Source organism: Gymnogyps californianus, chromosome 8 (genome assembly GCF_018139145.2).
Source record: "Gymnogyps californianus isolate 813 chromosome 8, ASM1813914v2, whole genome shotgun sequence".
Classification (NCBI taxonomy): Eukaryota; Metazoa; Chordata; class Aves; order Accipitriformes; family Cathartidae; genus Gymnogyps; species Gymnogyps californianus.
Genome location: NC_059478.1, coordinates 5,550,636 through 5,562,716, shown reverse-complemented (window position 1 = coordinate 5,562,716; position 12,081 = coordinate 5,550,636). Strand labels below are relative to the sequence as shown.

Sequence of the window (12,081 nt, the reverse complement as noted above, 5' to 3'; positions counted from 1 at the left end):
TCCTCTACCTGTATACAACTTTTGATACTGTCTGTATTAAGTTTTCTACATTCTAGATATCAGATTTCCACTGGAATTAATATGTAATTTAAGAAATTAATTAGAAAATACTTTTCCAACCTTTAACAAAAGCCATACAACATACTGCATCAAAACAAGATACTTCCAAAATCGGAAACAACAAAATGTTCACTTTAGGCACCAGAGTCTCCAAAACTAAAGCTTTCTTCCTAGTATACAAAATTATTTAATAATTGTACTTAGCCACACAGCTTACCTAATTTAATCTGATATCACACAAAAACTAAATATGCTGTTCTGAACTGCAACCAATGTATTTGTTTGGCACCTCATATGTGCCTTCAGGATTTTAAGGAACTTTGCCCCTATTTAACATAAGAAACCCTAATAGCTAGAAGAATAATCTAATATTATTGTTATGTTAAATTAGTCGATATCAATTGCTATGCAAATGCTATAGCATTCTGCTTTCAAAACACATTCTCTGGAGTAGATAAAGCTTCATTGATAATATATGGCTGCAAGGGTTGTAGTTAAACCTTTGGTCAGAGATCAAAGCCAACAAGTTTCAACAATATTTAATTGGGGTTGGCGGGAGTGAGTGGGTAGGTGGGGAATCAGGTCCAGCATATTCCATTCCTAAATTCCAAGAATTTTAACTGACACAAATGTTTAAGGTTACAATTCTGAAATTGTTCTTCATATAAGGAATATTTGTTTGTTACAAGTATCGTACAGACCTCATTGATTGAGTGTTCTATAAAATGCTTTTTTATTGCAAATGCTTAAAATTCAGACTATCTATAGTCTATTCTTTTTTTCTACGGTAGCTGGATAGAAGAGCAGTTCAGGTAAAAGCTGAAAATGCCCTCCAAAACTTTCCGTTAATGAACACTTCTGACAGCTTTAGTTCATTCAACTGACAGATTTCCTCTCCTTGGAAGAGATCTTATTTTACCACAAGAATCTCTTGCCTGCTATAAAAACAGTGTTTGCTTATTCAGTGCAGTCAGTGAAAGGTGTACTTTGCAGAAACCCCTAAGTAAAATTAGCTTGCACTCAGCCTTTAAATTAAATCGTGTATGTTAGACATCTAAGAAGTGAGTCTTCCCCAATTTAAAGCTGCAGGATGACGTTAACTGAACATTATTACAACATACACCCAGAAAGCTCAGACTGTACAAGTGCTGTGCTCTGAAAGGAAAGACTTCATTTTAAGTTGCCAATTTAAGATTACACGGAGGGAAAGCATAGCATCTCTTTTTCAGGTTGGTTCATACTCTGTACAATAAATGACTACTTTCAAATGCTTGTAACTCTATCAGTTCTTAGCTTTTGGGTTGAATTTTCTAAACAGGGTAAATGACTTAAAAGGTTCAGTGTTTTCTCTCACACTTTTTTTAGAAAGTTTTTCAAAAGAGGCTGTAGCATCCCTCAAGCTTATTGCACTGGACATTCAGAAGCAGTCTCTCTGTGAAGGATATAGCTTTCACCATTCCTGTACTATCAGTCCAAATCTAACCAAGCAGACCTTGAAAAAGTTTAACCTGTACTACACCTGAAACACGGTTTTCACATATATTTCCAAAGTCTATTGCAAGCGTATCACTGAAGTAGCTGAATATTCATCAGGTGAATACGTCAATAACCTGTTTTCAGCTTTTCTGTTTCTGGATATAATTCCTGAAAGACAGCTGTAAGAAAATATTTCACAAGGTAGTACTGCTTAGTTAAATAAAAATCTTACTTCTCAAGATATGGCTCAATTGTTTCATTGTGCAATCTCAAATTAATCAGAACTCCATGATAAGACTCCCTCTGAGAATGGGTTTTTATTCTAAGGCAAAATGTAACATTACATATACAGGTCCCATTTGTTTTGGCTACTTTAGTTGGCCGGGTAATGCAACAGTGATGACATATCCCACATCACGTAATGAGGACCTAATGCTGAACATTTTTATTGGTGTTGCACGGCTCTTAGCACTCATATTTAAGTTAGTGAGTCCACACTGACGATGTGCTGCTCTCACTTGCATTTCTAGAACTCTGGAATCACATCACACTTATTGCTGCAAGGAACTGAAAAATATTTTTATTCCCCCCCCCCCCCCCCCCAATTAAACGTGGAAGGACATCTTTCTCTTGTCCACAGTGAGATGTGCTAATCAGAAAACAATCTGTACTTCTGTGGCTCCACTCCCATTGCAAAGACTAAACAAAAAAAGCATTTAAGCTTTATCTTAAAATGCTAAGACAGTCATGGAAAAAAAACTCCACACCCGCATTCGGTATTTGGTTGCGTAAGGGTAAACCTAGTAACCTCTGGAGGGTAAAACATTCACCCTTGAAATCACAGCTGAAATTCCTTTATATGCTCACTTTCCCTACTACCTTCCAAACAGGGTCCTTCACGACCACAGTCAATACTTCTCCGGAGGGGATTTGCAATGGCAAATGTAACTGTGGCAGGCTTGATTCTCTGCACTCTTCTGAAGAGCATTTCAGGGGAGCACAGCAACTGCACGATCTCCGCACCAAGAGTGAAGAAAGCCCCACCCCACTTTTACCATGAGAGGAAACGGACCTTATGATTATAATCCCCTCCCCAGCACATGCCATGATCACAATTTCAAACTGCAGACTTTTAGGGAGACTTTTCTACACATTTTAAACCAGGAGCAGCACTACTCCTGCATACAATTTTATACCAGAAGTAACAGCAGAAAAAGATCCTTTCAGGAGTTATAACCTATAGATGATAAACTTAAAACAGTAAGTAAAACAAGTGACTTAAGTTACTTCTGTTCCATATGACTCTTATATCAGTAAAAATGCCTTGGGAAGGAAATTTTAGAAATAATACTCCTGCAAATCTACTCAGGTCTTACTGGAGATTAAAGCTTTGATCAAATGAGAAAAATTGGACTGAACAGCCAATCTTCCAAGATAGATCCAGATTTATCACGACTGTAGTTTCAAGGCAATTTCGTTCTTTTTGCCACTTATTTAAACCTTACAAAATTAATTTTAGAGGGAGTGCACCAGTGGGCATTTGCTATTCCTTTGGAGAATTAAAAAAGGCTTGAGGACATTCTTCATGTCATTAGTAAGAATTGATATGATATGAAACCAGGTCATAACACATTCTTTAACTACAGCGGGTTCCAGCAAAGAGCATTTCTTTCTTTCTAAGTAGAAAAGAAATATACATTTCACTTCAACAAACTATCAAGTCAAGCCCAAAGCTTATTCTAATGCAGAAGTTAGACAGGAAGTTGCTAATGTATTGAGGAAAACATCTGTAACTGAACAAAACTTAAAACATTGTTTTCCAACATTTCACCTTTTTTTTTTTTAAATATACACTTGCACATAGTAAGGCAGTATTTTTAAAGTGTCAGACAAAGACATCAAATCATAAAGATTTCTCTGTACAGCAGTATCAGAAGACCATAATGGCAAGGGTTAGACTATTATGAGATTTTAAAAAAAATCTGACAGCAGGTTGGCTTGGGACTTTTATAATCAGCAAGAAAACAATTTAAGCCTGGCTTCATGTTTCAAAAATCATGGCAAATAGGCAAAAAGCATCTGGAAAGCTAGAAACTGCATTTCAGAACCATATACAGTGCGTATATACTATATGTGTACACATGATGGGAAAGCCACAAAATGACATGTTTAATCACAGTACATTATGCTTGGCTTCTTTTTTGCCCCTTTTAATTCAGGTCTAGTTTTAACAGCTATGCCAACAAACAGGGCAGCATGTGACAGCATGCCACACCAGCAAGTTTCACACCTGCACTTCAGACAAAATACACTCACGCTGATTCTTCCATTCTAGGCACAAGCAATTACCAACATCCGAATACTTGAAAATACAGCAAAGTAACAGCTGTTAAGATCATGTTGGAACTGATGGATGTTTCTGGGAGGGATGTAACAGGGAAGTAAAAAACGAAGACAGAGTGAGGAACTCTATAGGACTACTTGCCATTAAAATTATTATGGGTTCTCCACAGCAAAGTATTTTTTTCTATTTAAGTATAAAGCATGTAAAATTCAACCAATTTTGCAAAACCTGAATATATGCATTTTAGAGGCACCATTCTAGATTCTCCCATCAACGATGGTACTGTCGCTCATATCAAGCTATGAAGTAACTGAAATAAAATTGTGACTGACACATAGATCACAGCATAAAGAGGACTGTCAAGTTATTAACCCTGAAAAAGTTAATAGCCCAGCTGAGTGAAGGAAGTATCAAACTTCAGGAACAAAGAGATTACAGTTTAATAAGCCTTAGTGACCACAGGAGGTCATCTTGAATTTAGGTGTAAGAGCAACTTGTATCTGCAAAAATATCAACTGGTTTTTCTGGAAAAGGAAAAAAATTGGGTAAACGTTTTCATAATTTTATGTGACTACCGACATCTTATGATATCAAAGAAAAGCTACATTAAAAAAAAGCAGTGCACTGATTACTTTAAACAAACTAACTGAGACATTAAGTAACACTAGATGAGCTTCTCAACAAAGACAATACATACTAAACACATTTATCTAGTTTTCAGATACACAAGAATATCATTTACTCAATTATTCCATAAAGCTGAGTCAGTCATATGATCTAGTTTCTCTTGTCACCTTAGTATAATTAAATGCAGTAATATCTCCAGATTTTAGCATGTTTCAAACCCTAAGATCTACATCTATTTATCTCAGCGGTTGGTGATTTATAGCTTCTCATAAATTAAAAGCCGTTGTTACTATAACAGTCAAGTATTTAGCTCTAAGAGTGCTAGCAGGCATAACAATTTAAGTACTTCTCCAGAAGTCAGTGTACCTATACAACATATGGGAAAATAATTTCCTAGACAACTGATAGTGTATGTAAAACCTGAAGTGTTTGTGAGGTTTAATAGGTATTTTCTTTCTGAAGCTAGCGAAGTTATTTCTTGCCATATACAGAGTATCCAGAATCAACTAGTGGTTATAGATTCTTTACTGAAGTATTGAAATAGTTTCATGAATGCCTAAAAGATGGTGTTTAGTTTGTGTAATTACTGGAGAAGTATGTTTGTCATTAGTGTTTCCCACTAGAAATACTTCAACTTACCTAAATAGGGAATACAAGGAGTCATCTTCAAGCTGCTGATATAGTCTCTAAGCCTTTTGTAATTATCTTCTTTACTCATAACATACTCCAGCTTTTCAAAGGTGGCTTTATCCTTCCGACTCAATAACTAGGAGGGGGAGGGGGGGAAGGCAAAACCAGATGAGCTTAAGTTTGATCATTATGATTTCTCTTTTACCCTTACAAGCATGAATTTCCACCTCCACCCCCCCATTGTCGTTGTTATTGGTTTATTTTTTAAATACAACTGCTTCAAAATTACAGCATTTACTACTTAAGGACGAGTACTTGGAGAGTTTACACAGAAAAGCAACTATTTTGGCTGTTAAACTTAAACCACTGTTTTAAAAAATTAACCAGGTAAAATGTTGGTGTCCTGGAGGATCCTTCTGAAATAATACAAGTTACCAAAAGACTAATACAGCTAATGCACATCACAGTTTCATGTGCTGTCCACATCTACAGTATTTCAAACCAGTAATTTATTCACTCTGATTATCTATAAGTTAACATTTCTTTGTCAGATACACTGAGAAATTTTATACTAATCCAGCTTCATGAAAACCCAAAATCCAAAATATGTTCTTATTCTTGATTTGAGAGCTATCTCAACAAACAATTTTCCAAAAAGCAAAACAATACCTTTAACTAAACCACAATTTTAAAAACAATGAATTCAGATATACACATATCCATGTACTCGAAGGTCTGGAAAAGGGTAAGGATTTAATCCATTTTTCTTTACAGAAGACATTATGGACTTGAATACAGGTTGTGTATATTGTTTACCAACTAGCAATGTTACTGGCTCTTAATATTACAGGAATGTCCACTTTGAATACAAAACTTAAAAGTCATGGATCTCCTTCACGGTCCACTCCTCCTCCCCCCCGCCCCTTCCTTCGACAGAATTAACAGCAACTAGGCTCTCCTTGTAAGATTGGGAAAGTAAGTGAAGATATTTTTAAAACATCTAGCTGAACTACTGCTGCAAAACCACCTTAAAGGCTTCATTTCAATTCAGAGTCAGAATTTAAAGAAGGGTGTAAGATGTTCCCGCTGAACATTTTGGCAGAAGACTCAGTGTTCTAGTCCCAGTCACAATTTTTCCCCTATAAGACACCCAATAGTGCAAAAATTACAAGGGTCAGATTGCTAAATTTTTATGCATGTTCCCTTTTCTCTTTCAGTTAAAGATCAACCTATGTGAACATGATAGAAGTGAAGTGTCACTTCTGTAAATTCCCTATTCAAATAACTGCTCTTTTTACTTATATTTCCTATATCCTAGTCTTCATTTGGATAGCTAACGCACCACCAAACTAAACACTGGCTTTCAGAAGAAAGTCACTTTTAAAAAGTGAATCGTTTCCCAAGACATACTGATCTCTGACATTCCAGCAATTAATTTACATCTTCAGCTTTTGTTCCAATATTCAGATGAACAGCATCTCATGCTCATTAAAACTGCAGACATCTGCCAATTCCAGGACAAGGAAACAGTAGACAGGCATGACTTCTTTCCAACCACCAGAACACGACATTTATCTTTTGAAGTTCATCTCCTCAAAGACGGTTCCAGTTTAAAGGCAAGCTGCTCTAGGCTGATTAATAATATTCTAAAATATTCTGCCTCCATTTGGTGTCTGGAAGACTTTTGTAGTTTTGCAGACTGGAAGGTAAGACAAGACTAACAGATACAGTAATGGCTTAAATTCAGAATTAAATGAAATTAATTGTATTTTCCTCAAAACGTGCTGATTTACACAATCTTGTTCAAGTCTGATATATCGTTTCAGGCTCTTTGAATAATCTCTAAACAAGTTGATCCTGTATGACTTTCCCTTGTGCTCATGGTGCAATTCACATCATGCCTCCACTTCCCTGCATTGATGTAGAAAAGTACAGAGAAGCCGACAATATTAAAAGTGTTTCTGTGAGGGCAAGTAAGGACCCAGCTGTTATTTCTTCAGTTTTAGAGCTGCTTCTTTTTCTAAATAATTTTTCTTCCTCTGTCTCTTAGGCTCAAAGGAAAGAAATGTACATAGGCAGAGACAATAAAAGCTAAGGCTGATAGTTTACAGTAGCAGGGAAGGGTTTGGAGCCTTCCAGACTGCTCTTTGCTTTCTAATTATAGTGTGCCAGCACTGAAGACAATCTTTCTGAAATGCAAGAAAGGAGAGATGAGGTTTCAGGGTGCTGGCAGAGTGGGGCAGGATTCACCCACCTAACTTCACATGCCTAATGATTATTTGCTTACATTGCCCAAGTCCCAGCTGGTCATCTAGACTTCCTTTACATGAAATGGAGAGAAGTAGAATATTCTATTCTATGAACTTTCTTGGAAAGGTTCATAATTCTTTTCAAGTTTTGAACGGGGCAAATCACACATTAGAAGCATTTATTATTCTCCAGAGTTCAGAGGGTGTGCAGGCAATGAGAGAGAGAAATTTCAGACATATTCAGACATACCGTCAGAAGACATGAATTTCATCTTTTTTAGGAACATTAGATTACCAAGCAAATATTTAATGGCTCCTTTCAAATCTAGATTCCAACCATATAAGGTGACTTTGGGGGGGGGGGGGGGGGGAGTGACTATACTTGTGGATATTTTCCTGACTTTGTAAGTAGAGTTGATTGCAGGTTGCTACAAACTATCTGAGAAACTGCGAAGAAATCCTTCCTTATTGAAGGTTTTGGAAGGTTACTGTATAACTTACTCAAACAACTTGGTGACTCAAATAACGGCTTGGTGTGCCTTTTCACATGTCTTTTCTTGCTTTTAATATACAGAAAGCCAAAGGCTTAGAATTACTTCAAGAATTTATAAACTGAACTTGCAAGAGAAAGACAATAAATCAGTCTGCAGTGCACATTGCTAGGAGCTATCCTGCAACTTGAATTTGCGAAGGCTTATAAAAGATGATAAAAAGCATAGATTCGCTTGGGATTGTATGAGAAATTAAACACCTGCAGAAATGTGGGAGAAGTTACCTGGCATTTCAGAGGCTGGAAGAGGGGCAAACTTTTAAAACTGATACATATGCCAACAGCACACAAATAATCCTCCTAAGTGCAAACTAGGACTTCTGGTTGACCAAGCAGGAAAAGAAACTGGGGACTCCCAGTTCCGAATGGCATAATCACGGTAGTAACTAATATGGTTATAGTTGACATTTGTTTCCAGTCATGCACCAAAAAAAAAAAAAAAACCAAAAACAAAAAAAACCCCAATGTTGCATCACAGTTATGTAAAACTGCTGAGGCATCAATTCATCGACATGACAAAACCAGAAAAACAGAAGTTCTCCTCAAGATCATTTTGAAGTGTTAACTTCATTAAGATTTCCTTAGATAGATTTTTGGTATTTTGCAACAATGTCTTACTTATTTGTGCATTTGCAAAATGTGCCCAGAATTCTAGATGAGTATCTCGGCAGGAGTGAATTATATTCAATTTTGCTAACATTTATCAACTGAACAACATTATCATTCAGTTATCAGACAAAGAAAAACTTTTTGTAACATGTAAGGATGTGTTGACATGTCTTCAGTTAAAGTTTTTAGCTCTTTTTAATGTTCTATTTATATGGAACCCTTGCACAGGAGTATTTCAGTCATCTGATTATTTCTATCACACTTGAAAATGTCACAGTTCACCTCTTTATACAGCTGGATAACTACACAATGTATGGCTGAATCAAGCACAGTGCTTTCTCAGCTCTGAGGTATCAATAAGCGAAAGTCATTCCTAATGTTCTTCTGATCAAGGATACAACTACATAAAAATAATATTAATTCCAGTCAAAAAACAGATGTCAAATAAAAATGTTTCCAAAGAGTGCCATTTTTTCATAACTGTATACAAGCAGACCTACAAATATACTGTGTAATGCAGTTGTTATAACTATGAAAATTATTCTGAACACTCTGAGGAAAATTGCTAGATTTAGTTATCAGTCAGAGAAACTACAAATCTCTTTATGGAAACTGCATCAAGAGTTTCTGGACATCTGCTCTCCATAGCAAAAAAAATTCCAACAGTATAAACCCCTAAACGATTAAAGTATGACCCACTTTGGCATTCATAATTTTCCAGCAACTAAATACAAAATAGCTTCTGGCCAAATTAAAAGCCTCTGCATTTAGCAGAATCTGCAGGGAACTATTTTTCAAAGGAAAATATTTCTATGCCAGAATGGAAAAAAAATTCAACAGGAAACCATAGACTTAAGAGGCACTAGAAACTTTATGTACACGGTACAAGAAGATTAAAAGTATCTGTAATAATTATTGCATCCCTGAGAACAAGCTACAGAATGTTGTATTTTCCTAAGAATAAATGAAAACCCCTCCATTGTCCTGCTGCTCACTTACCGCCCATGTTTTAGTCAGCCTGAAGATTGGAGCACTCTGTAGGCCTGACACAACTGCCATAAGAGCATGCAGATTATTCAGTTCATACAGTTTCTGAGGACAAAAATATATACAATAACAATAAACAACATTCCAGGCGCTGTCAATAATGAATATAGAATAAATAATAATCTAAAAATGAAGAAATCTTGCATGTTCTAAAATGAAGAGTTAGTTACAGTGCACTGCTGTGCACCCAAACCACTTTTACGGCACCTCCTAATTTTTCATTACTGCATCTATACAGTTTTGGATTAGACTATACTAGCTGTTTCATAGTCCATAGAGAACCCTTCCAAAAAAAAAAAAAACTAAACCAAACTATATAGGCATACATCTTGGGACATATATCAGAAGTGCCAGAAGTTTTCTGACATTCAAACCCAACAAATTCCTTTCATAGCATTCAACAGAATTTTAAAACTTAACATGCCAAAAAGGATAACCCAGTTGTGAACAATGTAATCATGGCAGTACTTAATATTGTAAATGCATTTGGCGCTGCAGGTTATGTACCTACCAAGGCTGCATCAAAGCACCCAAAAAATGTTATTGCAGGATGAAATCAAGCAGGTAAATTTCAAGAGCCACATACCTGGAGTACTTCTCTTACTGAAACACAATTTTGGGGGTATGACAACTAAAACTAACTAGTGGAAAGGAACAATGAAATCAAAATTGAACACAGAAAACATCAGGGTAAAAGAATTTTCTTAAAAACTCTCTACAAAACACTGCGCATAAGTGCATTTTCTTATGTATTTGGAATTTCCACCCCCTCTTTTTTTTTTTTCCCTTCCCTCTGTCTCCAAAACCATCATTCTGCCTTGGCCAATTAACTACTGGTACTACTGTCATGAAAGCTTAAAAATGGTCTGGAAGAAAATGCTGTTCCTTAAGCTCTTCTGCAATATCAATTATTCCGATAGCTATGAGCACCCAGAGATCTGAACTACATTCAGGGATTTTTGGTGGAGCGCACAGAAACTGAGGTTTTACCCCTAACAAAAAGACTTTGATAAGAGAAATGGATGCTCAATCACAGTATTGCAAATCCTGTTTAACCCGTTTGGAATATTCACCAAGGTAGGTTAGGATTCCATTTAGAAACAATACAATAATACAAGGAACCCTTGCTATTCAAGAAAGGGTGGAAATCTTTCTTCCTCCTTGAAACTCAGCTTACTCAAGTTTTCTTGATTAGGAGGCCTTTCATTGAAATAACAGGACAAAAAAGTTAGACTAACTTGTTTCTGAACAAATGCTGAATATCAGAGTAGACCTTGTATTTGGAGGGCCGAATGTGATACTGCAAGGATGGCTTTCTGGCTAATAGTTTTGGAGCAGGGCAAATGATTCTCTCTCCACTTAACATACTGGCAGAAAACTAACAGCCTTTTATAGAACAAATTCCGCATAGGTATTACTCAGAAATGCCACATTTAATGCTTACTGTCAGGTTACCCTAGTAGCAATTTCAGTCTGGCTGCCCAGAACCCTACGGTTCCAGCATGTCTACTGACAAACGAGTCTTTCCACACCTACTGAAGAAGTCTTTCCCTCTCCTGATCCTCTTTTGGGAGGATTCTTTAGTAACTGCGTGTAAAGGGAACTCAATATTTTGTGAGGTGAGGTGAGGGGGGTGGATATTTGTCATATACCATAGTCCTACTACTCTTCCAAATAGTACTGCTCGTGTTTGTCCCTCTGCTTACACGTGAACCCTTTCCCCCCACCCCCAAACAAGGTAATAAAGTTCACTGTCCCAAAGGACAGTGTAGCTGATTAAAAATGAAAAAAGGGATTTCCTAGCTGCTGCCACCATTGAAACAGAAGTCATAACCAATCAGGATAGTCTGGGAACTTCAGGGGAATGCAACTATTAAGACCCATTAGCTCATGCATAAAGCAATACAGTATGATACACCATTAAAGGACTGCTAGCTATACAATGGATAGATAGTTGTCAGCACACGGAATTCACTGTAGAGTGGATTTACAGCTTCTCTGAAGAAAAGTTAATTAGTGTGACCCCTGGCACCAAGTGGCTTTGATAATTGCTTTGGTGTAAATAGAAAATCCTTCAAATGGCACTAACTGCAATAACTTCATGTTAGCAGCCATATGTAAGCAAAACCAAGATAATAAATACAGTAAGTAAATTAACAGATATAAAAAACACCCCATATATAGTTTCTTGCTTTTTGTAATTGTGATTTTTTACAACCCATACGTAAGCGAAGCTCAACTAACTGTTAGAGCACATAACTGTCTCAAAATGAGCAGCATTTCAGCAGACACTGCTGTCTGCAGTCCACTGATGAGATCAGACACGTTCAGGGTGCTGTGCCCAAAGCAGAGCCAACACCACCCAAGTCTCATCCAAGTACTAACCAAACCTGACCCCGCTTGGCTTCCAAGATTGGTTCTGCACTATGACCACAGAGGTGAACCTCCCGCCTTCCATGGAGGGACATGGATCATGAGGCAAATTTTTG

General features: G+C 36.8%; 1 protein-coding gene across 3 annotated transcripts in view; it reads right to left on the bottom strand.

The window, feature by feature from the left end:
- The window catches only part of RALGPS2 (Ral GEF with PH domain and SH3 binding motif 2), a 128,572-nt gene that overhangs the window by 61,951 nt on the left and 54,540 nt on the right, over positions 1-12,081 (bottom strand). For all 3 annotated transcript variants that reach the window (XM_050901452.1, XM_050901450.1, XM_050901453.1), the window contains exons 7-8: positions 9,545-9,637; positions 5,147-5,273 (exon numbers count right to left, since the gene is read on the bottom strand). In XM_050901452.1, the coding sequence (XP_050757409.1) occupies positions 5,147-5,273; positions 9,545-9,637 (220 nt within the window). The remainder of the gene's footprint in view (positions 1-5,146; positions 5,274-9,544; positions 9,638-12,081) is intronic.